At 33.2% G+C, this 26,297-nt stretch overlaps 1 protein-coding gene and 1 long non-coding RNA gene across 2 annotated transcripts; both read left to right on the top strand.

The window, feature by feature from the left end:
* The first annotated feature begins 767 nt into the window (after positions 1-767).
* Positions 768-23,957, top strand: LOC108468643 (probable galacturonosyltransferase 6). Its single transcript, XM_017769517.1, has 9 exons — positions 768-879; positions 1,183-1,193; positions 1,280-1,336; positions 1,424-1,571; positions 1,662-1,738; positions 2,320-2,552; positions 21,685-22,042; positions 22,391-22,912; positions 23,682-23,957. The coding sequence occupies exons 1-9, from the start codon at positions 768-770 to the stop codon at positions 23,955-23,957; spliced, it is 1,794 nt and encodes a 597-aa protein (XP_017625006.1).
* A 41-nt stretch (positions 23,958-23,998) lies between these two features.
* On the top strand, positions 23,999-25,279 carry LOC128296563 (uncharacterized). Its single transcript, XR_008287195.1, has 2 exons — positions 23,999-25,110; positions 25,173-25,279. It is a non-coding gene; the product is annotated as an uncharacterized LOC128296563 (long non-coding RNA).
* The last annotated feature ends 1,018 nt before the right edge of the window (positions 25,280-26,297 follow it).

Raw genomic sequence — 26,297 nt, 5'->3', positions numbered from 1 at the left:
AATCACACCACCCATAACATCAAATGATGCATGTTTTGGTACACTGCCATCAATATTAACTTTAACTCACCCCACAAACTGTGGCTGCTGATATCCTTTGGTGTAGTTATTGCAACAACTATTATTACAACATCATTTTTTCAGTTACATTTTTATAATATGAGTATTTTATTTATTTTAAAATATCAGACCAATAAATATAACAGTGTTAATAGTTAGATTTATATTTTGAAATCTGTAAATAAAAGGACTAAATTCTTAAAAATAAAAATATAGGGACTGAATTTTAAATTTATGAAGAGTTCAGAGACCTATAGTAGATTTTAATATTGGTATAATTTTCACTGAAATCAGCGGCCAATATTCCTCGTCCTTATCATTATTCACTGGATGAGCCACCACCGTTTTCATAACCCCCTCGGCTTTCTCGCGGTTCAAATTATCATGCAAAAATGCAAGCCCAAAGGCGAGTAAGCCATGCAAATCTAGAATCCCATATCATAAAAAGAATAACATTAAATTTCTTTCGTTAATTATACAAACATTAGAACCTGAAACGAACCTTCAAAACCAATTTCCTCTGTAAAGAGCGGCAAACCCAAAATCCAAAAGAACAAAAAGAAAGGAAGAAATAAGAAACACTAAGTTTTCATTCCGAACATGTGAAATGTGTTTTATGGAGAACACGTAAGAGAGTAAAAGGAAACTCATCAAGCCAAGAGTTTTTTTTTTTTTTATGAAATTTTCTCTATCATTTTTATCGATTGATGAAGAAGCGTTATCGACAGCAGAGGATTCTGATCCTCTCTTTGTTATCTTTCTCTTTGTTTGCTCCAATCGTCTGGCTGTCTCCGAAACTCAAAACTCTCAATTCAATAGGTAATCTTCTTCAAATCTTTAGATTTTTTGAAGGTCATATATATATATATATATATATATATATATATATTTTTTTTGCTGAAAAAGTCGGATGCTGTTAACGCTAATGGAGTAGTTGGTCATACTAGAAAGCCAATGAGGATAACTTAGCAGTACATATTTGCTTTTTTTTCTAAATGAAAAATTTCCCTATATTTTATTTTAACCTTTTATGATTTGATTTCCTTTTGTGTTAATTAAAATTTTGAGAGGCTGGTTGATCTTTTTTTTTTTTTGTCTGCATTTATGATTCTATAACACCAGGACTGTACGAGGTTAGAGAGGATTTGGCCAGTGTTGTATGGATCTTTCTACCTTGAATCTATGGTATTTTTTTTGTTAGATTTCTTATGGGGTTTAGCTTTGCTCCATGCAGAAATATAAGACAGATGATTTTAAGTTGAATGCAACTGGACAGGTAGCTTTAAGATTTATGAGTTTATTGTATTTTGCTTTGAGCATTGTATCTCAAAGTGTTTTTGACAGTTAGATATTTGTTGCTTAGAAAGGTGCCGAGGACTTAAAAGGGCCAAAACTAATTGTCTTGAATGAGAATGAGTTTAGTTCCGTAGTTAGTCGCAGTTCTGAAGAGAATCCTGATTCAAATCAATCTAAGGTTGCTCAAGATGTGTCCAAATTGTTAGGAACAAATGGTTTGTATTCTTTGGGTGCCTGTAGTATCTTCTATCATTGACATTTGGTATATCGATTTGATTGTGACTCTGAGTTGCTCCAATTTCTAGATTCAGAGACTAATGATGAAGGCAAAGATGGGTATCAAATTCAGCAAAAGAAAATGCCAATAAGGTCAAGGAAACAGGTTTGTCTGAGTGTCTGAAGTATGACAATATGCTATACTTTTAAATAAAGTTTAGATTATAGATGGTTGCAGTGATGTCTACTTCTAATCTTTGTGAGGGAAAACAGATGTTGGAGATTTAGCTCTCTTATTGGTTTTGAAAACTATATGAAGTGGAAGGATTTGTTTAGCTTACACCAAACAGTTCAGATAAAACTGAGCTGGTATTGAAAATTTCAGCAGATGATGCTCCCTCTATCCATTTATGGCACAGGACCCTGCCATGATATTTTAATTTGCTTCCAAATAAATTGAGTTTTTGACATTGTGCTTTCTTTTTGTCTGAAGCAATGGCTCTTCTCTAAATCTGAGCAATACCAGAAGAAAGTATGTGAATAAAGCCATAGGTCTGTCTTTTACCAAAAGTGTTTTGGTAGTTGGTAATATTGACATCACCTGGAAGGTTTATATTATATCTGATATGCATATACATGTATGTATTATGCTTATATATTAGGGTGGAATGGTTGTTTGTGAGAATGGTCACTGCCGGAGCAAGTCCTGTTAGTTTTATATATTCAGCACTAATTTATTGATTGCAGGAGCAATTCAATCAAGAAGCAGGTAGACATCATAGAAACTCGCAATCTCAGTCCCATAGGGTAAAGGATAAGAAGCTAAAGAAGATAAGTTATCAGCTCAGTAGAGCGAAAGCGTATTTAAGTCTTGCATCACCAAGTACTCACCCTGAATTGGAAAAGGATATGAGAATGCGAATCAAAGAAGGGGAACAAGCAGTTGGTAAAGCTAGCAAGGATTCAGAATTGCCAAGGAGGTAAGAAAGAAATGTATTTTTGCTTTGCAATGATTTTACCAATGTATTTTATATTCAATAAGAAACTTTTTTTGTGGTCAATATTGCATTTATTTACCAAAGAAAAAAACAGAATACATCAGACAACTAGTAAATTAACTCAACAAACATTAGCCAAAAATAGAAAAATAAGTTGCAAAAGCAGCTACCTATTATCCTATCTCCATTTTTCTATATACTGTAAGTAGATACAATCTGAGCTCTATAGTAAATTTACTACAATCCATTGCTTTATTCTTCTAAATCACTAGTCATATTACTATCAGAATTTTGAAATACGATTAGGTTGCTCTACTGCCAAATAAAGTATATTGATGAAAGTAGAGATTAATAGTCTAAACATATTAAGGAAAATCTCACTTAAAATCTCAATTTCTCAGAAATATGCACAGGTATATATACATGAAGCACCGAATCATGTAAGGAAAGAATATCTCTAATCAGAATTTCAAAAAATCAACTATAATCCCTAAAGATTAGCTATTCTATGTTGTCAAATAAGTTAAAGATTCTCAGGACCCCTTGAAAGTTGGTGCATAGATGTCTTGCATACCCAACTTGAAAAAATGATTATGATAAGTCTTACAGCTAAGCCATTTAGTATAAACATCAGCCAACTGTTTTTCGGAGTCTAGATAAGATAGACTTAAGACACCGCTGGCTACTTTTTCCTTGATAAAATGACAATCTATTTCGATGTGCTTGGTCTTATTGTGTTGCATTGGATTTTGAGTTATGTTGATGGTGGCCTTGTTGTCACAATACAAGGATGATCCATTTTCATTCAACAACTTTAGCTCTTCCATTACCTTTCGCAGCCATAAAAGCTCATAGACACCTTGAGCCATGACCCTATATTCAGCCTCTATACTTGATCGAGCAACAACACTTTATTTCTTGCTCCTCCAAGTGACTAAGTTTTCTCCCACAAAAGTATAGTAACCCGTTGTAGACCTTCTGTTATCGAGAGAGCCAGCCCAATCTGCATTTGTAAATACTTCTATCTTATGATGACCATTTTTGGAGAAGAGAATATCTTTGTCCTATGTAGACTTCAAATAGCACAAAATTTACTATACTTCCTGCATATGGGCTTTGTGAGGGTCATGCATAAATTGGCTTTACCAAACTAACTGCATGTGCTATATTAGGTTGAGTATGAGTGAGATAAATCAATCGTCCGACGAGTCTTTAATATCTCCCTTTATCCACCATTTCACCAATCCCTTCTTATAACTTGTGATTGCTCTCAATAAGTGATTATGCTGGTTTGCAACTCAACATGTTAGTCTCTGTCAAAAGATTTAAGACATACTTTCTTTGGAAAATAAAGATTCTCTCTTTCGATTTGGCCACTTCTATTCTGAGGAAATATTGTAACTTTCCCAAGTCTTTGATTTTGAATTCCTGAGCCAATTTTTTCTTAAGTCGAGTCATTTCTTCTCTGTCGTCTCCTATCATAATTATGTCATCAACATAAACTATAAGAAGAGTAATCTTACCTTTGTGATGTTTTATAAAGAAGGTATTATCAACATTACTTTGTCGATAGCCAAACGACACCATTGTCTTACTAAATCTATTGGGGTATCTACTCCAATGATACTATTGTTCCGTACCATTATGGAAGAAGATTCGGATAAAATATGCACTTCCTCGGGAATGAAAAAAAATCGATCTACTTTCATTTGGTATTTTGGCTTAACCAGGCTTTGGAAGATTGTTTTAGTTCATATAAAGTCATTTTTAGTCTACACACCTTTCCTTCAGTACCTTTATCCTCGAATTTCGGAGGAACTTTCCTATACACTTCTTCTTCCAGGTCTCCATGTAAGAAGATATTCTTTACATTAAACTGTTCTAAGTCCCCATCGAGATTTGCTACACATTATAAAAGGATCCTAATCATGTTCAATTTAGCAATCGAGGCAAATGTTTCTTGATAATCCACTCCACATGTCTGAGTGAATCCCTGTGCTACTAATTTGGCTTCGAGTCTTTCAATTGAACCATCATCCTTATACTTGATAGTAAACACTCATTTGCAGTTAACCATTTTCTGCCCTTCGGAGGATTAACCAGTTCCCACGTCTTATTTTATTGCTAAATTTTGCATTTCTTCAATTATAGCCTTCTTCCATCTTAGATCAGTAATACTTTTCTCTTATCCTATGGAACAAACATAGAGAACAAGGACAAAGAAATAGCTCAATAGGATAGAGAGAAGGAATTATAAGAGACAAAGTCAGAGATAGGATGTAAAGTAGAAGTTTTAACACCTTTTCGTTGGACTATTGGTAATTCTAAATCAGTAGCAAATTCAGGTAAAGAAGACTCACTTGGCAATAAAGATTAGGGCCCACTGTAGATTGTATGATGGCATCTTCTTTATTGCATTTTCTAATGTATGTCCTTAAATCAGGTCTATCCAACAATTGTCCACTAGTATTCTTTTGAACCAAAGTCTTTCTTGGAATTAAATTCTCTCTCAGAAGAGTAAAAGAGCGAAGTGTCATCTCTTCATTTTCAATAACATTCCCCTGAAGAGATGGTGGTGATAAAGAAAAGTAGAATTCATCCTCACGAAATGTTACACCAATATTTACATAATACTTTCTAGATTGTAGATGATAACATTTGTAACTCTTCTGTGTGATTGTAAACCAGCGAGCTGTCTAGAGTAGCAATAATAAATCAATTAACTCATAGAAGATTGTTCATGATCGTAAATCAATTAATTTAGGCTATGATCATAAATTAGGGAGTCTTAATGATATTAAATGTAATCGTAAATCAGCGAGCTGTTTAGAGTAGCGATAGTAAATCAGCTATCTCATAGAAGATTATTCATGATCGTAAACCAATTAACTTAGGCTGTAATCTTAAATCAGCGAGTCGTTTTGCATGTTTCAGTATTTCCTGTCTGGACAATTTAGATAACATTTGTAAAGAATGTATCTTTATTGAAAAAGAGAGTGGAACATTTATATGTAATATTTTTTCAAATGGTGAGTATTCCATGTATGTGGTAGAACAGGGCCATCTATTTTTGTTATCCTATAAGCTGCATAGCCTACTTTCTCAACAATTTTGTAGGGTCTTTCCCAATTAAGGGTCATTTTTTCTTATTGTAATGCTTGGAAATCGGCTTCAGTATTTCTAAAGATTAGATCACCCACTTGAAATTACTTTTTTTTTTATTCTAGAGTTATAATATCAAGCGACTTGTTGAGCTTACGTAGCATTCCTGATTTTTTCTATCTCCCTAATTTCATTAATTAGATCTAAATTGAGTCTGATGGCCTCTTGGTTGACATTTTAATCGAAATAAGATGTCTTGTGGGATTTGACTGCCTCCGGACGTACCAACGTTCAAAGTGTAAATATTACAACTAAAGATATATATTTGAGGCGGTGTTCGTAAGTATACGGGTTATGTTTTAATATAGTTTGTTTACAACAAAACACTTGGTAAGTATTCTAAGGTTCATACCCAAGGGATTACAGTTTGGGGAAAACTATTATCAAGCCAATTACGTGGAATAATTACTAATTGACTCGAGTCACAAATTAGTAGTGTTAATCAAGAAGTAAGATGATAATAATAAAAAACTAAATAAATTTAACTAAACATAAATCTACTCCTAGATTCATGTATCGGCTTTTCCAAATTCTTATTTTGACTAGATTCAATTGTTTTACCTAATTAATTATTGATATAGGGTTCTAATCAATCAACTAGTCGATACCCTAGCAGGATCTTCCGATCTTCCACTAGAATAATGAGTCAGCGAGAACTATTTATCTTCTGATCTTATAGTCCAAACTGGTTCGGGGTTAAGTGTTCACGAGTATGTTATACCAATTTTAGGTTAATTCCTTCCTAAATGACTTTCTAGGGTTGTCAAGCTTAGAGTTTAAGTTTTTCCTCTCCTAGACAATTGACTTATTAAGAAACTCTATCATTTAATCAATTAATTAAGTTAAAGCAATTGAAACATGAAAATATGTAGAAAACATAAATTGATTCTAATCTTTACACAAACATTCATCTAACAATGTTAAATAAAGAACTATAAAGAAGAGGATAAGGAAAAGAGATGATCATGGATTTATTAATGAAAACGTGGTTTCAGAACTATCTCCTCTTGCGGAAGTCTCACTTTGGAATAGGATTTTCGGATTATAGGAACATAAAAAACCTAAGTAAAAACTAAGAATAAAGAAAAACCTAAAAATCAAAACCTTAAAAAATTGTGTGTTTAACCTTATTGCAATAGCCTTTATATAGGCTCAACTTGGAATTTTAAAGTGCTTAAATTATCCTTAAAGTCCTTAGAGTTCAATTAGGATAAATACACCTAATTTCCTTCCAAAACATAATTAAAACGTACAGTAATTGTTGGGTTGCCCAGGAGCTTGGTTGCAACATAAGCTTGCGATGTCACACCAGTATATGCGGATTCCAACCAAACACACCAGTATGGCACTCAGTGCCTGAACACTTTCAAATCCTATGGCATGCCAACTATATTTGACTCAGTCCGACTAGTTAATAGGGTATTTAATTCACTTTTCAGTATAATTTCTATCTTAGTTCAGTTCCAATTATAATTCACTTTCTCAATTCAATAATTCTTTCCTTAATATACCATTCCAATAATTACATATATTCACACATTTTCACCATCTCATTCAATTCAATATATATATATATATATATATATCTCAATTATTCACATTAATTCATAATTTAATACAATTCATAACCATTAATACATTACTAATTTATATCTTGAGTTACAAATTTCCAAATTAAGATATGATAATTTTTCCTGAAACTAGACTCACAAATCTTCTTACCATAAAATTTTCAGAATTTTTTGTTTAGCCATTAAATACAATTTATTCTTTAAATTCACCCCTATTCTGCTATCTGACAGTTTCGACCCTTCTTCACTAAAAATTAATTATCTCACAGTACAGAACTCAGATAATATTCTCTTTGATTTCTTCTGAAAATAGACTCATTAGGGATTCTAAAAATATAACTTTAAGCCTCTAATTATTTTTCTTCCATTTTTAGGGATTTTCCAAAGTCAGAACAGGGGAACCCGAATTCATTCTGACCTTGTCTCACAAAATTCATTATATCTCATAATTTACAATTCAATTACTTATACCGTTTCTTATATAAGAATATAGACTCAATAAGATTTAATTCCATATTTTATTCATCCTCTAATTAAATTTCTATAATTTTTGGTGATTTTTCAAACTTAGACTACTGCTGCTGTCCAAAATAGTCTTAGTACAAAATGTTGATTTTCTACTTTAATTTCAATTTAATCCTAATTAAATTCACTTACTTTTCTATCTTAATTCATACTTTATTTCTACTCAATTTTTAACCAAACTTAGACATAATTATCTATTTTTCATCATAAAACCGTAATTTTGAAATTCTTTCAATTTAGTCCTTAAAGCATAAAACTTATGAATCACTTTACAATTCAATCCTTATTTCATTTCTAACTTGAATTTCTATCAATTTAGTCCTTAATTCATCTTTTTGTTCAACTTAATCAACACATAAAAATTCATTAACTTCTTAACTTTTGATATAATTCATGTAGTACTCTTCTCTAGAATTCCATAAACATCAAAATTGCAAGAAAAGGGATCAAATTGACTTACCAAATTAACTTTGAACCTCGAAACCCCAAATTTTCCTTTTTCTTTTTCTTTCTTTCTTTCTCCCCTGTTCCTTCTCTGTTTCGTTTCAATTTCATTCTGTTTCTTTAGCTTATATATATATAATATAATATAATATAATACAATTAAAACGTAAAATATCTTTATTATATAATAATATAATAATATACTAAACATAAAAAAAATCTTATATTTTCTTCACGATAAACCGCCTCAATTTATACTTTTTGTATAATTGCTCTTTTAGTCTTTTTATTTTCTTTTAATCTATAATTCAACTTTCACACTTTATTCAATTTAGTCCTTTTTCTTAATTACTCTTAATTAAATTAAATTCACTTAATTAAACTCTAATTAACCATTCATTTTACTTCGTAAATATTTTTAATAAATATTTACGAATCCATTTTTCAGAAACGGAGACCCGAAAATACACTTTTTTGGTAACGGTAAAATTCGGGTCATTACAATTCTCTCCTCTTTAAGAAATTTCGTCCTCGAAATTTGCCTAAAAGAAAGGTGCGGGTTCAGTGATCTCACTGTTTCTTTCGGTTCCCATGTTGCTTCCTCAATGATATGACTTTACCACTCAAGCTAATATCTCAACTAACTCTTTTTCATACGATAAATCAGACCAACTTCTAATATCCTCTATCGTATTAACATGTAAAATATCTGATTTACATCTTTTGAGCACCAAATCCTGATAATCCCCATAAATTTCTTGTAATTTTGGAAGTAAAACCCAATAATACATTACTAGTCTGACTTTTTTTTTTCGAAATTTTACATGGCTCAACAGAACGAGAACTCAATTTCCCTTTTTCATCCCAATCTCAAAGTTTTCTTCCAATGTGAAACTTTAAGAAATACCGCATCACTGGCAGAATGCTCGATATCCTGACATTTTAAATCTACATACAATTTCTGTCTATCAAAAGTTGCTTTCAGTCTGTTTTGAATTACTTGCACTTTTTCTTCAGTTTCACAAATCAAACAACTCTGCATATTCATTTTCTCACAGTATTCAATCAGATCCCATGCAGTTTTATATTCATAATCATTCAGAACTTCATACAGTGCTGAAAACTGTTATTAAGTACCCAGAACTTCTTGTATTCATTCTAGAATCATAATATAAACCATGTATCTCGATCAGAAATAATAAAAATTGGCATACCATATGATCTAACAATCTCAGAAACTCATATTTTAGATAATTATTAAGTAAGAAATGTATTCATACCTGAATAGAATATGCAGACTTTGCCATACTTTCGACGATTATTTAAATACTGTCTTTCTTTTTCGAAGATCGAGATAATTCCAGTTCAAACTCATAGAAATTATATCCCATTTCTATTCTGATATCCTTTCTACCTGTAACAGTTCTGAAGGTATCTTTATCTGATATAAACATTTATATACAACTTCAAAGTATTACTTTTCTTTTCCCAGTCTTTTAACACATCTGTCTTAAATCACTGTACATCTTATTCTTCCAGAATGCATAGACATAGTACTATTATAATTTCATGCAAATTCTTCTGTATAAGTTTTGAATCCCTTTGTTCAGTTTTTATTTCTAAATAGCAAACAACCATCATATCCAATTCGAAATGTTTAATCAGAAATCATCTATACACTATACCCATTTAACCAGTAACTCATTATCACATTTCTGAACTTTGCAGACCTGTAGAGAAGTAAGTTTAACCTTTATTTCAACTAGAATTGAGCGATCATCAGATAATGACAACAGAGTGTTCATAGCTCATAACACAAAGCAAAACTTTCAATTCTGAGTATTCATAACTCCATTTGCTTTTTCCTGGATGATATTCAATTATCAAATCATGATCCTTTAGTGCAAATACAATAGCTATCACTTTCGAATCATGTATCAAATAATTTTTCTCATGTAATTCTAACTCTCCAAAACATGATTCATTAGTTTTCTTTCTTGCATCAAAACACTGCTATCCCTGTAAATCACAAGTTTCTTCACCGGATTTCTGACTAAACCAGAACTAATGCTTCAGTTAACTGAGCTTTCAACTAATCAGAACCTTGCTAACGTCCATCAGATCATTCCAATTCCACATCTATCTGTAATAACTGACTAATTTTAGAAAACCTCTGATTTCAAATATATTTTTCACTATCATTTCAGTTACAAAATCTATAGCACATTCAACTTCTTCAATCAACAGTAGTTTGGGCAACTCTTCTGGAAACACATTAGAATTCTCTTGCACTATTGCCACTGATTTAAACCTTAACTTAAATACTTTAATATTCAATACATAAACAAGGTAAATACCATGACCCCTTTCCGGTATATATCTGTGTTGGCATGTTCAATATCACAATAGACAATTAGCTTAATCTTCTCTGATTCAACAAAATATTTCATCATTCTAACATTGCAGTATAATATACTTTTGCTTATAATTTACCACCATATCATGCAGAATTAACCATTCCATTATTGAGATTATATCAAACAGTAAGAACATCAAATCGATCAGAAAACAGTAGTATCATTATCAAACAGTTCCTGTAGATCTTATTAGCCCATAAATACTAATATGAAAAATTTAATGCTTCAACCCAAAAATTTCAGCAAACTCAACAGGCAAATCTTTAATAGATACTGAACTTATGTAATCATAGGAATAGTCAAACCAAGATCAATTTAAAATAATCATATTAGTGTCGATAAAGAAGAAGGTACCTGTAATGACATCTGGTAGAGATAAATCTTCTTATATACAATTAACATATACCCTGGCTGATGTTCATTCTCCAGATTTTATAGTGAAGTCATTTGTCACACATCGGCTTTCACTCGTATTTTTGAGATTACAGGGTAACTTACCTCTGTTAACTACATTACTCGATCTTGAACTCTGAATAATGTCTTTTTCAATTTTCTTCAAGCAATCACTAAGATAATAATCAGAAGAATCATATCTAATCACATATTTCACTCTTTATTATACATTCCTCAGCTTTTTATCTTCTTTTAAACCATCTTCAAACCATTTGTACCTTATAGTTTCTATCGGAATATACCCTCTGATATATTTATTTAATCAAACAAATTCCCTTCATACACAGTTGCAGTTATATGATCTTGTTTAAGCTTCAAGAATTCTGTACGTTTCTGATCAAGAAATCTTTGACTGATATATATATATTTCTTTCAGAACTCATCTCAGAAAATTTCTAAATAACCCTTTTTTAATCACAACATAATCAATTTTTCTACCACTGATAACCTAAATCTTTTAACAGAAATATCATACCCTTCTAACATTTAATCAGTGAATAGAACAATTAATTTACAATCCCGATAATATTCTCTAACCAGATTTCAGTTCTTTCAAGATCATTCTCAACTGTAATTCTCAATTCATCCACACCATATATATACATGTACGAGATCATTAACAGCAGATAACTTACCCGTTCGACAAGCTCTATACCTTGAAGCACTTGGAACCGATTAAGAAAGAAGGGATAGATATCATGGCGAATACAATTTCTTCTACTCATCAAGAACATCGATTATAATTCTAAATAATTATGTATCATTTGTTTTCTATTATTTCATCACCATCATTCAAGAATTAATTACCCATTGAGTTTATACCGGTGTTGTTGATTCAGTTTTCATCTAATTCATGAGACTATTTGTCTCCAGTATACATTTCATAATCAATACCATCGATATTTTCGTCTAATATTTTCACTATAAAACAGTACCAAACAAATATATCAGCATCCGATCCCGACTCAATTTTGACTCAATTATGGCATGTACCTCTAGACTCAATTCCGGGCTTAATTTAGTCCGAGAATCGGCTAAACCTGAATAACTCTGATACCACTAAATGTAACGTCCCCTAACCCTATGCCGTCACCGGAACAGGATTACAAGACATTACCAGTCAGTACAGTCCAATTCCGGTCATTAATTAAAAAAAATATTCACACACATCCTAGTTTTAAGATGTCGTCCCTTTAATGGGCCCTCGAGGTCCAATATGAACAGTAAATTCAATTTGGGACTAATTTAGAATCACTACGAATTTTTAGTAAATTTCAAAATTCATACTACATACCGTTGCCAACCATAATTTACTCATTTCATCAATACTTCTACAACCTAAATGACTCTCATAAAATATCCTAGGTACATGCCATTACCAATGCTCAACATACTTTAACTCATTGAATTCGGGATCGGCCTGGGATGCTGATTCAACGGTCTAGCCTTAACTTAACTCACATGACGAAACAAACCGTATAATCGAGTATACACTCGTGGTATTTCTATAATCTGAACACTTAAAAAATTATAAAACATATTAATTTATATATATATATTGAACTATTCAAACTCAATGAGAATTCAAACATTCACTTTCCAACCAATGTTTTGGTCTACTTTAAATTCAAATTCATTTATTATTTTTCAATAGCAATTAATCAATCAGTAATGTTCATTAACTCTCAGAATAATTATTTATTCAGTAACAGTCAGTTATTCGGTAACAATCAAATATCCAATAATAATCAGTTATTCAGTATCGATCAATCGATCGGTTATCCAGTAACAGTCAATTATTTAGTAAAATCAGATATTCAGTAACAATTAAGTTATTTAGTAACAGTCATTTATTCAGTGACAATCAGTTATTCAGTAATGATCAATTATTCAGAAATATTCGATTATTCAAGAATCTAATATCCATAATGATCAATTATCATTAACATCAATTATTCAGTAATAATCAATTATTTTATACCTTTATTTACCCTTATTAACATGACTCGGACTCAGACGGATACACGGATCCAACCAACACACCAAGATGCGGCACATAGTGCCTCATCGGCCGGCCGGAAAATAATAATAACGATGGCGATGCGGTACACAGTACCTCATATGAACAAATTCGAACGAATAAAGATGCAGAACAATATCCTACACACAAAGTGAGGAATCGATAACGAATAAGAATAATATTCGACACACAAAGTGCCGAATCGGTATGATATAGCGATGGCGATAATAAGAATCAACACATAAAGTGCCCGATCGGTAAAGCCAATAAATCTCGTACTCTTCCAATCCTATGGCATACCAATTATATCCTACTAGCCCGACAAGTTAATAGGGAATTTAATTCTTATTTCAATTTTACTTAATATTCATATTTACCCTATTAACAAGACTGGGACTTTGGCGGATATCTGATTCCAACCAAACACACCAAGATGGCACTCGATTGCTGAACACTTCAAATCCTATGGCATGCCAATTATATCCGACTCGGTCCGACTAGTTAATAGGTATTTAATTCACTTTTAGTATAATTTCTATCTTAGTTCAAGATCAATTATAATTCACTTTCTCAATTCAATAATTCTTTTCTTAATATACCATTCCAATAATTACATATATTCACACATTTTCACCATCTCATTCAATTCAATATATATATATATATATATATCTCAATTATTCACATTAATTCATAATTTAATACAATTCATAACCATTAATACATTACTAATTTATATCTTGAGTTACAGAAGTCTAAATTAAGATCTGCTAATTTTTCCTCAAACTAGACTTACAAATCTTCTTATCATAAAATTTTCAGAATTTTTCGTTTAGCCATTAAATTCAGTTTATTCTTTAAATTCACCATTATTCTGCTGTCTGACAGTTTCGACCCTTTTTCACTAAAAATTAATTATCTCACAGTACAGAACTCAAATAATATTCCTGTTGATTTCTCCTAAAAATAGACTCATTATGGATTCTAAAAATATAACTTTAAGCCTCTAATTATTTTTCTTCAATTTTTTGTGATTTTCCAAATTCAGAACAGGGGAACACGAATTCATTCTGACCTTATCTCACAAAATTCATTATATCTCATAATTTATAATTCAATTACTTATACCGTTTCTTCTATAAGAAACTACACTCAATCGGATTTAATTCAATATTTTATTCATCCTCTAATTCAATTTCTAAAATTTTTGGTGATTTTTCAAACTTAGACTACTACTGCTGTCCAAAATAGTCTTAGTACAAAATGTTGATTTTCTACTTTAATTTCAATTTAATCTTAACTAAATTCACTTACTTTTCTATCTTAATTCATACTTTATTCTACTCAATTTTTAACCAAACTTAGACATAATTATCTATTTTCATTATAAAACCATAATTTCGAAATTCTTTCAATTTAGTCCTTAAAGCATAAAACTTATGAATCACTTTACAATTCAATTCTTATTTCATTTCTAACTTGAATTTCTATCAATTTAGCCCTTAATTCATCTTTTTGTTCAACTTAATCAACACATAAAAATTCATTAACTTCCTAACTTTTGATATATTTCATGTAGTACTCTTCTCTAGAATTCCATAAACATCAAAATTGCAAGAAAAGGGATCAAATTGACTTACCAAATTAACTTTGAACCTTCAAACCTCAAATTTTCCTTTTTCTTTTTCTTTCTTTCTTTCTCCCTGTTTCTTCTCGGTTTCGTTTCAATTTCATTCTGTTTCTTTAGCTTATATATATATAATATAATATAATATAATATAATATAATATAATATAATATAATTAAAACATAAAATATCTTTATTATATAATAATATAATAATATACTAAACATAAAAAAATCTTAGATTTTCTTCACGATAAACCGCCTCAATTTATACTTTTGTATAATTGCCCTTTTAGTCCTTTTTATTTTCTTTTAATCTATAATTCAACTTTCACACTTTATTCAATTTGGTCCTTTTACTTAATTACTCTTAATTAAATTAAATTCACTTAATTAAACTCTAATTAACCACTCATTTTACTTCGTAAATATTTTAATAAATATTTACTTAATGCTTTTCGAAACGGAGACCAAAAATACACTTTTTCGGTAATGGTAAAATTCGGGTCATTACAGTTACCTAAGGTATAACTGCTACCACTAACTTGACTAAAACTTAGCTTAAGTTACACACAAAAGAATAATGAGATATCAACCATTACATCAAATTCAAATCATCAACAAATCCTAATAACTTTAAAGTCAAATTACAAAGCAGCTAAGAAAGTTACATATGAACAAAATAAACAAAATGCTGTTGCTCATCTGGTTCAGCTTGGATGCTGATCTGTACGCTGGTTTACTGCTGGTTTCTTGTTGCATTGTAGGCCAAATTTTAACACTCCTCCTTGGATTGTATGCAACAAACACCAATCCTTCTTCTCAAAGCATCAAATCGTATGGCACCTAGTGACTTTGTTAGAATATCAGCAAACTGATTTTCTGAGCTGCAATGAACCAAATTCACTTCCCTCAATTGTTCAACCTCTCGAACAAAATGAAATTTAATCTTAAAATGTTTAGTTTTGCCATGAAAAATAAGATTTTTGGCTATGGCAACTGCTGATTGATTATCAACTCTGATATCAGTATCTAGAATCTGTTATTCATTCAAATCACATAACAACTTCCTAAGCCAAATGGCTTAACAGCTACAGAAGCTGCAATGTACTCTTCTTTTACTATAGGTTGAGCAACAGTTTGTTGCTTCTTTGAGCTTCAATAGAAAACTCCTGAGCCAAGTGTAAAGAAATATCCAGAAGTACTTTTCATGTCATCAATGGACCCTGCCCAATCACTATTAGAATACCTTGTTAGCTTGAGCTTTTTTCCCTTCTCAAACTTCACTCCATAATTCAAAGTCCTTTTTACATATCGAAGAACTATTTTTGCTGCTTTAGAATAGACAACATCACAACAATGCATGAATCTGGATAGTAAGCTAACAATATACATGATATCAGGCCAAGTAGTTGTTAAGTAAAGTAAATAACCTACCAAGCTTCAATATTCCTTCTCATCAACTCTTTCATGATAGCTATTGCTTGTTAATTTCTCACCTTGAGCCATTGGTGTACTGACAGTTTTGCAATTGGACATACAAAACTTGTATAAGATCTTCAATGCAAATACTGACTTAAGAAGATGGCATGGTCTAATTGATTCACTTCCATGCCAAGAAAATATGCCATTTCCCCCAAGTCAATTATCTCAAAAAAATTCTGCATCTGTATTTTGAACTCATCAATCAGTTCTCCCTTGTTTCTTGTTACAAGTAAGTCATCCATATAAAATGAGACAATCAGAAGAGTTTCATATTCTGATTTCTTCACATAAAGTGTAGGTTCACTAACACTTTTCTCAAACCCGAGCCTTGACAGATATGCATCAACCTTGTCATACCAGGCCCTTAGTGCCTACTTCAAACTATATAAGGCCTTTTTTAGCTTTTAGACCTTGTTCTCTTCATTAGGAACCTTGAACCCCTCTGGTTGTTCAATAAAAATTTCTTCCTTGAGGAAGCCATTCAGAAATGCAGACTTAACATCTAGCTGATGCACTTTCCAACCCATTTGATCTACTAAGGCAAATAAAAGCTTTATTGTGTCTAATATTGCAACAGGAGCAAAGGTCTTAATGAAGTCGATCCCATACTGTTGGCTATATCCCTTCACCACAAGTCTTGCCTTGTGTTTGTTTAGAAAGCCATCAGCATTATACTTAACTCTAAACACCCATTTTACACCGATAACTTTCTTTTGGTCTGGATTTTCAACTAATTACCAATTGTCATTTTTTGTGAATCATCTGCATTTCAGCTTCCATGGCCCTTTTCCAGCACTTTTCTTTAGCAGCTTCATCAAAATTTAAAGACTCAACTATTACAACATCACATCTTTGATAAATGTTTGCAATAGTTTTTGTGCCTTTTACAGGTTCAACATCAAAATTATCATCAACTGACCCTTCTTCAGCTGGTTAGATTGCTGTCTAGTGATCTTCTTCATTTAGACTTGCATCTGTATCACTCCAGTTCTACACTCCTCCTTCATCAAATTTCACATCTCTGCTCACTATGATCTTCTTTGTTGAAGGATGAAATAGGCTTTCTTGGTGCTGCTGTAACCAACAAAGATCCCTGGCACAGATCTTTTTTCAAGTTTGGTTCTCTTATCAGTTGGAATGAGAGTATAGCAGACACAACCAAACACCTTTAGGTGTGACACTGTTGGTTTGAGATTATGCCAAGCTTCAAAATGAGTCTTTTCTTTAACTTCATTGGTTGGCAGCTTGTTGAGCAGGTACACTGAAGTGTTCACAGCTTCAGCCCAAAATTCTCTTGGCAATTTGCTTTCAAATAACAGGCATCTAGCCATATCAAGTACTGTTCGATTTTTTCTTTCACAAACTCCATTTTGCTGAGGAGTATAGACTATTGTTAGCTAATGATGAATTCCAGCTTGCTCACAAAACTTCTAGAACTTATCTGATAAGTACTCAACACCATTATCTGATCTTAAAGCTTTGATCTTACAGCCTGATTGGTTTCCAACTAAAGCTTTGAATTTGTCAAATGCCTCAAATACTTTAGACATTTGCTTCAAAAAATAGACCCAACAGAACCTAGTTAGATCATCTATGAACAACACAAAATATCTGTTGTCATTCAAAGAAGAAGTCTTCATTGGTCCATATATGTCAGTATGGACCAATTCGAGCTTGTCTCGAGTTTTCCATGCCTTATCGATTTGAAAAAGGCAATCTTGCCTGCTTTCCAAGTTGGAAAATTTCACAAATATTGTCATTGACTTTAACTCTTGACATGTCTTCAACCAAATTCAATCTGTACAGCAGACCAAGTGATCTATTACTGACATGGCCTAACCTCTTATGCCATAAACTAGTTGTGTCAGTAGCACTAGTATAGGCCTTCATTTCTAACTGATTCATGTTCAACACAAAGCATCTTTCAATCATGGTTACTGTGACTAATTCTTGGACAAGTGGATCTTCACGCAAAAGTAATACTTAAAAACAAGTGAATAACCCTTCTCAATTAACTGACCAACGCTAAGCTAGTTTTGATCTATATCAGGCATCTGAGATTACTTTGTTACCTGAGTGTGTGCTGATCACTACATTTCCCTTGCCTCTGGCCTCAATAAGGTTGCCATTTCCAACTCTGACTTTAGAAGTAAACCTTCTGTCGAGATTCTTGAACAGCCCTTCATCTGAAGCCATATGGTGAGAGCAACCACTGTCAACTAACCAGTTCTTGCTGATTTTGCTTGAGGTTGCATAACAGGATACAGAGAAAACATGCTCCTCTTGAGCTTAAACATCCTCAGTAGCTTGAGCTTGGTTTTGTTGTTAAGTTTGTACCCTTCTTTATTCTTACAAACCTTCTCAACATGACCAAACTATTTGCAATTTCTGCACCGGATATCTCGCCTGTACCAGCAGTACTTCTCTAGGTGTGTGGACCTTTTGCAGTGAATGTATGGTGGAAATTTCTTCTTTCCAGCATCCCTCTGTGGTTTCTCCTTTTTGTCAAGCCATGGTTTCTTTCCTCTATAGCTTGAACTTGAGCTTTTTTTGGCTTTAGCTTGGAAAGCTCCTTCTAGATGCTCCTCCAGCCTGTTGGCCTTTCTCTACTCAAGTGTATATAGAGAGTTTACCAACTCAGACAATGAGATGGTTGATAATTCCCTCGAGTCATCCAAAGAGGAGATCTTTGACTCAAATTTTTCAGGGAGAGTTGTAATGACCTTTTCAACAACTCTGCTCTCACTGAAATCATTACCATAGAGCCTAATGTTGTTGACTATGGCCATTATCCTATCAGAGTACTGCTTGATGGTCTTTGACTCTTTCATCTTCAAGTTCTCAAAGTCTCTTCCGAGGTTGATAAGTTGCTACTGCCTTGTCTTGTCTGACCCCATAAACTCTTCTTTCATCTTCTCCCATGCTTGCTTTGGTGAGTTTCAAGCCATTATCAGAGTGAAAATCACATCGGATACTCCATTTTGCAAAAATGTCATTGCTTTGTGCTTCTTGGCACACTCTTCACTATGCTGCCTAATCTGTGCAATGGTGGGATTGACCCTCAATGGAGCTATTTCAGTGTCATTCTCGACCACATTCCATAGGTCATATGCTTGCAGGTAAGTTTTCATCTGCACTACCCAAATGTGGTAGTTCTCACCAACAAACACAGGTGGTGGAGGTAGTGGTGTGAAGCTCATCTTACAATAACAAAACAACAACTTCAACTTCTTTCTCTTTTAAGTTTTCTCCACAAAGAAAGATACCAACAACAAAGGCCCTCAAATATGACAGACTCTGATTACCATTTATTGGAGTTTTGTAACAATTTATCCGGATGAAGTATGAAGCTCTGTCTGAAGCTAGATCAACAAAGCAATAAATTCGGATGAAGAATGAAAGAAGCTTGAGCTTCAAAAACTTGAGACTTGCAGGAGAAACAACCAACGAAAATAGAATAAAAAACAAAAATGTTGAAGAAGAAAAATGAAGTTGGCATCTCAGTCATTTCATTTAGCAAAAGTAACATATACGTTACAATAAGGTATGACAGTTACCTAATGTATAACTGCTACCACTAACATGATTAAAACTTAGCTTAAGTTACACACAAAAGAAGTTGACATATCAACCATTACATCAAATTCAAATCATCAACAAATCCTACTAAGTTTAAAGTCAAATTACAAAGCAACTAAGAAAGTTACATATGAACAAAATAAACAAAATGCTGCTACTCCTCTGGTTCAGCTTGGATGCTGGTCTGCACGCTAGTTTGCTGCTGGTTTCCTGTTGCATTGCAGGCCAAAGTTTAACAGCCTTCATCTAATATCTTTCCAAACTTCATTTACAACTAATGCTCTTCTAATATCAGAGTCACTTATACTAATGCTTGAAGGTGCCCATCTACTGTCTGTCAACTTCGAAATTACCTAGAAGTTGAGTTTACAAAGTTTAGTCTTATTCACCCACACTACCAACAAAGAAGTCTTGGAGGTAAGAACCTTTCATAATTGTTTTCCCAGGACAGCCTTATCCTCATTCTTCGACAAACAAATATCTTTCCAGGCAACAATTTCCTTGCTCCCCTCATTTTTGCCCCTCCATAGATAGTTCCTGCATTTTATATCAATGGCTGTACTTATTGACATTGGGAGGATGAACACAGAACACCAAAACACTTGTATGCTTCTCAACATAGCCAAAATGAGTTGAAGTTGTCCATCATATAAAAGGAATTTTACAATCTAATTATTAATTCTGGCTTATATCTTTTTAACTAATTCATCGCGATCTTCCTTTTTCAACCTAGTAGAACTTAGCGGGATGCCCAAATACTTCACAGGCAATTCGCCTTCTTGACAACCTATTTTCTGAAGAGTTTCATGCTTCAAGAGATCAGTACCACCGGAGAAATAGAGATAACTCTTTTTATCATTTACCTGCAAACCACAAACTACATGAAAACGATTCAATGTATCTTTTATCCAAACAACAGACTTGGCATCTCCTTTGCAAAATATGAATAGATCATAGGCGAAACGTTGGTGATTTAACCTCATGTCTTTACAGCCCTTATGAAACTGAGTCTCTAGGAAATTTAGTCAAGCATCTAGACAAATATTCAGCAACTAATATGAACAAAAGTGGCGACATTGGGTCTCCCTGTCTAAGGCCTTTCCTTCCAGGAAATAATCCCTCCAAGCAATTGTTAATCATATTAGAAAAAGTCACACTTCAAACACACTCAATAGCCCAAGAAATAGATCTCCTTAGGAAGTTTAAACCCAGGAAAACCTCTTCAAGGAAGTCCCAACAGAGAGAAACATATGCCTTTCGTAAGTCCACGTTAATTGCACACGGCATATCTCTAGTTTCTTCGCGGTAGCCCCTTGCAAGTTCATGAGCCCTAAGGCTGCTACCTAATATATTCCTCCCAGCAACAAATGCAAACTGCATAGGGCAGATTTGTCTATCCAGAACCCTGCCCAACCTTGGAGCCAAAATTTTAGTAATGATTTTACAGTACAACGGGCAATATGCCTATAGTCAGATAACCCCTTTGGATTTTGACATTTGGGTACCATGGTCAATTAGTAGAGTTCACCTGCTTAGGCATTCTTCCATTCTAAAGTCTGGATATCTATAGTAATCTCATGACTGATAATATTCCAAGCTTTCTTTAAAATGAAACTATTAAAACCATCCACTCTAGGTGCCTTGTTATTCTCTATGCTCCAGGGAGCCTCTTTAATCTCCATTTCAGTAACCTGACCACAGAGAAAAAGACCTCTTCAGTTACAATATGAAAGCTGAAATTCAAATTCTTAAGTACCATTAAGTAATTAAGTTTATATTTAGGGTTTATGCTTCCATAGAACTTTATATCTGAAGAACATTTGAATTTTCAGTGCATCGCAGAAAATTAGATCTATGGAGGTTTTGTTGGCCAAAGCAAATCATGCATTCACTGACTGCTTTAAAATAGCTGAAACCCTTCGTGCCATGGCTAATGATACTGAAGAACAGGTTCAAGTAGAGAAGAATGAAGAGTCATATCTCATTCAGCTTGCTGGAAGGACTACCCCTAAAGGCCTTCATTGCCTCTCCATACGGTTGACAACTGAATATCTTTTACTTCAACCTGAGGAAAGACAATTCCCTAACCAACATAAATTGCAAGATCTAGATTTTTATCACTATGCAGTTTTCTCTGACGAAATTCTGGCTTGTGCAGTTGTTGTTAACTCCACAACTGCCTCTGCAAAGGTAAACCGACTTTGCCCCTTGTACACTATTTATTGTTTTTAAATTTTTTTATCATTTTCATTAACTTTCAATATCTGCTTATTTTAGTGATGTTAAACATGTTTTTGCTTGTTGAAAGCGATTGTCATTATTAACAGTTGTGTTCAAAATTGTGTGTGTAAAGTCATGCTAGAATGCCTTGTCTTATTACGTTGCTGGAGCCTCCAAATAAGTTCCCTTTTAGAGAGATAATAGTCTTCGGTCATTATTCTCCTTATTTTTTATAAGTTAGCTACAGTTAGTTCAGGATTTTGCCACTTATTCCTGTTAGTGATGTTACATATCTAATAAATAATATTGGTTATGTAGGAGCCGGAGAAAATTGTTTTCCATGTAGTGACCGATTCTCTTAACCTTCCAGCAATTTCAATGTGGTTTTTATTAAATCCTCCTGGAAAAGCTACAATTGATGTCCAGAGCATAGAAAATTTTGAATGGTTGTCAACAGAATATTCTTCAGCATTGAAGGAACAAAATTCCAATGATCCTAGATATACATCTGCCCTTAGTCATCTTCGGTTCTATCTGGCAGACATCTTTCCAGCACTGGATAAGATTGTGCTCTTTGATCATGATGTGGTAGTACAAAGAGATTTAACTGGACTTTGGGGTGTTAACTTGAACGGAAAAGTACATGCAGCAGTAGAGACTTGTCATGAAAGTGAAGCTTCATTTCATTCCATGCATTTGTTTATGAACTTTTTAGATCAATTTTCAGCAAAGAGGCTTAATGCTAGTGTTTGCACATGGGCATTTGGAATGAATTTTTTTAATCTCCAAGAATGGAGAAGACAAAATTTAACCAACCTCTATCGTGATTACTTGCAACTGGTATAGGCATATCCTGCCCTCTCTCTCTCTCTCTGTACATATATATGTATATATATTGCTTCATGCTAATATAATAACGTGCTTATTGGTTTAATTCCCAGAAATTATGGTTAACAATATCATATGCACAGACTCATCTTTGTTGATTGAAATTTGTTATCATTTGAAGCGGTTGAGATTTTACCTAATGATTCTCTGTCTAAATTTTCAATATAGACCATCTTTCTTACCCCTTTCTCTCTCTTTCTCCCACAGTTCTATTTCTGTCTATAGCAAATTAGCAATAGCTTTGTCTTAGTTTGGCCTACGAGTGATACACAAAAAAGTTTTACAGGTTAATTGGAACTATTCAACTCTATAAATCTTGTAGGAGGTGTAAATACTCTGCTTTAGATACATACATTACATATCAGTTTCTATGGGATGTATTCTGCATGTTGTATCTGCTTTTAAAATCTTCCAATAGTACTTTCTTTCCCCTAATTTGAAGTTCTGAAATGAATTTTATGATTGTGAAACTTGTGCTATATGCATCACGAATTATTTTCCTCGGATTTGGGTTTGAGTGTTAGATATAAGTATGATTAGATTTTTTAAATTGTATCATTTCTTCTTTTCTCTTATTAATTCTTTTCACTTATGTTGTTTGGTTGTCTAGATTTATTATGAACTTTTTTCATGTTTATATACTTGATGTGATTTTATTTTATCGTAGATACTGCACCTTATATGTGTTTCTAAAGCTTATTTTCCTGGTGTCTTGTTACAGGGACTTAAGAGGCCATTGTGGAAGACAGAGAGCTTGCCTTTAGTTTGGACTACCTTTTACGACCAGACTGTAGCTTTAGAAAAGAGCTGGCATGCATTTGGGCTAGGTCATAACTCAGGTCTTAGTCAAGGTGATATCGAGCATGCAGCAGTCATACACTATGATGGAATCATGAAACCCTGGTTGGAAATAGGAATTGCTGAATATAAAGGCTATTGGAGCAAACATGTGCAGTATGACCATCCTTACTTACAAGAGTGTAATATCCATGAATAATTGAAGATCAAGCATACAAGTGGAATTCTTTCATTCATTGGACCTCCCCAAAACTGCCCCAAATCGTTTTTGTAAATTTCAACTCATTTTTTCCCACAACTTTCCCAGCCATAATCTTTTTGGGGATTAGTTCAATTTATGGCAGTCCCCAAAGGGCAATAAGTTTATGCAGGGAGGCTCCATTGCAGTTATACATTGTACATTTCACTGAGTTTGATTTTTCTTTTCTTTATTTTTGGTAAAAAAAAAAGGGGAAAAATGATATAGCCCTATGGGATTTTTTAAAATTTATTTTTTATCTTTTGTACTTTTTCTTGTAATTATAAACCTTAAACGTCTTTTTAACATCTTAAAAAGATGTTTTTTTATTATTATTTTAAGTGAATATATTTTCCATTTTTACAAAGTTTAATTTCAAGTTTAGCCCAACTTAGCGTCAGGGTCATTGTTCTTTGTTTATATACAGATAACATGACAGGTGGACGAAATTGATTGGACGTATGTGGGTAGGGTGTTATGAATGAACCCGTGGCTGTTGAACCAGGGATCCAAACCGAGCCTCCATCCGAAACTGCTAGGGCTACGCGTCAAAGAAAGCTTCCTCCAAAATTCTAGGATTTTGTCATGTAGACTACGACAGCAAGGGCATAACGGCTGGAAAGGTACTATAAGAAAAACAGAAGGCTTATGGCTGCAGCATGCTTATTGTCAATTGAAATTTGTTTCTTTTTTCTCACCTTTACTCTCTGAGTGTACGGCTGGTTATATTCACCGGAAGAAATTCATCTTCAGCTTTCATCAATTTCTGCTCATCTCATTTTAGACATTATTAGATTCTATTGTAGGAATATCTGTACACAACATTGGTGCTTTCATTGACCATCGACAAATATGGCAGATGGTAACCGACTCAAGTTACTCGATAAAAATGTCAAAGCCATCCAAGAATCGCATGCGCAGCTCCGCAAAGACGTTGATGGTATTACTAAATCCTTTGCTTCTCAACACCAGATGCTGTAAGAAATCCTAACTTGTCTGCCAGTTGTTTCCACGGATTCACCTCCCAAAACAGGGCCACATATCGCATCACAACCAACTGGTTCTTCCATTGGCTCCCACAAACCCGTATCGATTCAGTTTGCCCGGTTTTCAGGTACGAATCTGGATCGCTGGGTTTTGCAGCCAGAACACTATTTTACTTTTTATAATATCCAGGAACAGGATAGGCTTACCATTGCTTCATTCTATCTTGATGATGATGCTGCGGAGTGGATTGATTGGATGTATAGAAACAAACAATTTTTCGGGTAGATTCATTTTAAGACGGTTCTTATCAAGCGTTTCCAGTCTTGTGACTTGTAGTCACGAAGGACGGCTTGCCAAGCTGCAATAGACTTCCATGGTTCAATACTAGATGTGACTAAAGTCAGATTCGATTCAAAAAATTTAATAAAAAATTTAAATATTAAATTAAATAGATCGGATTATTTGAGTTAATCAAGTTATTTAGATTAACTCGAATAAAAATTAAATTTTTGGTTTAATAAAATCTGAATAAGAAAAGGTAAAATTAAGTCATTTTATTTTGATAAATGTATATTTTTTAAAGTTAAAAGTTAAAACTATTAAGTTAAAAGGTAAAATTACGTTATTTTAATAAATATTTACTCATTAAGTTAAAAGGTAAAACAATTATATTGTTTATGTAATTAAATAATCTTGTACTTCATCTACTAATTAAATAATCGTTCTACGTAAATGTAACATTGAGTATAAATAATATGATTCGTTAACTCGACTTAACTTAACTCGAAATTTTTTCACTCGATTCGATTCGAAAAAAATTAAAATTGAATTTAATTGCTAAGGTATAATTTTTTAACTCGAATAACTCGAATTTTTTTACTTGATTCGACTCTACTCGATTGACTACTCACCCCTATTCAAGACTATCGAGCACAGTTTGAGGCTATAACCAACCATACTATGTTTTCACCTCCGTTGTTTCTGGTCGAATGTTTCATTTTGGGCCTTCGACCCGATATTAAGACAGCTGTCTTGATCCATCGGCCCACAAACTTAGAAGATGCCATCGAGCTGGCCTATCTTCATGAACAACGGTTGGCCCTGGAAAAGGGCTCCGTTCGACCTTCTTTGGCCACGGGCAAACCACTTCTTCCCACTCCTAAACTACAGTCTCCCTCACTGTCTTCATCGACCCAGAGCCTTGCCACACTTTTAAGCAGTGTTAAGATTCCCTTTCGTCGGCTTTCACCTTCGAAAGTGGCTCAACGCCGGGCATAAAACCTTTGCTATCATTGCGACAAGAAATACACTTGG

This window comes from Gossypium arboreum, chromosome 8, assembly GCF_025698485.1.
Source record: "Gossypium arboreum isolate Shixiya-1 chromosome 8, ASM2569848v2, whole genome shotgun sequence".
NCBI classification, from domain to species: domain Eukaryota; kingdom Viridiplantae; phylum Streptophyta; class Magnoliopsida; order Malvales; family Malvaceae; genus Gossypium; species Gossypium arboreum.
This window is presented reverse-complemented; position numbering and strand designations above follow the sequence as displayed.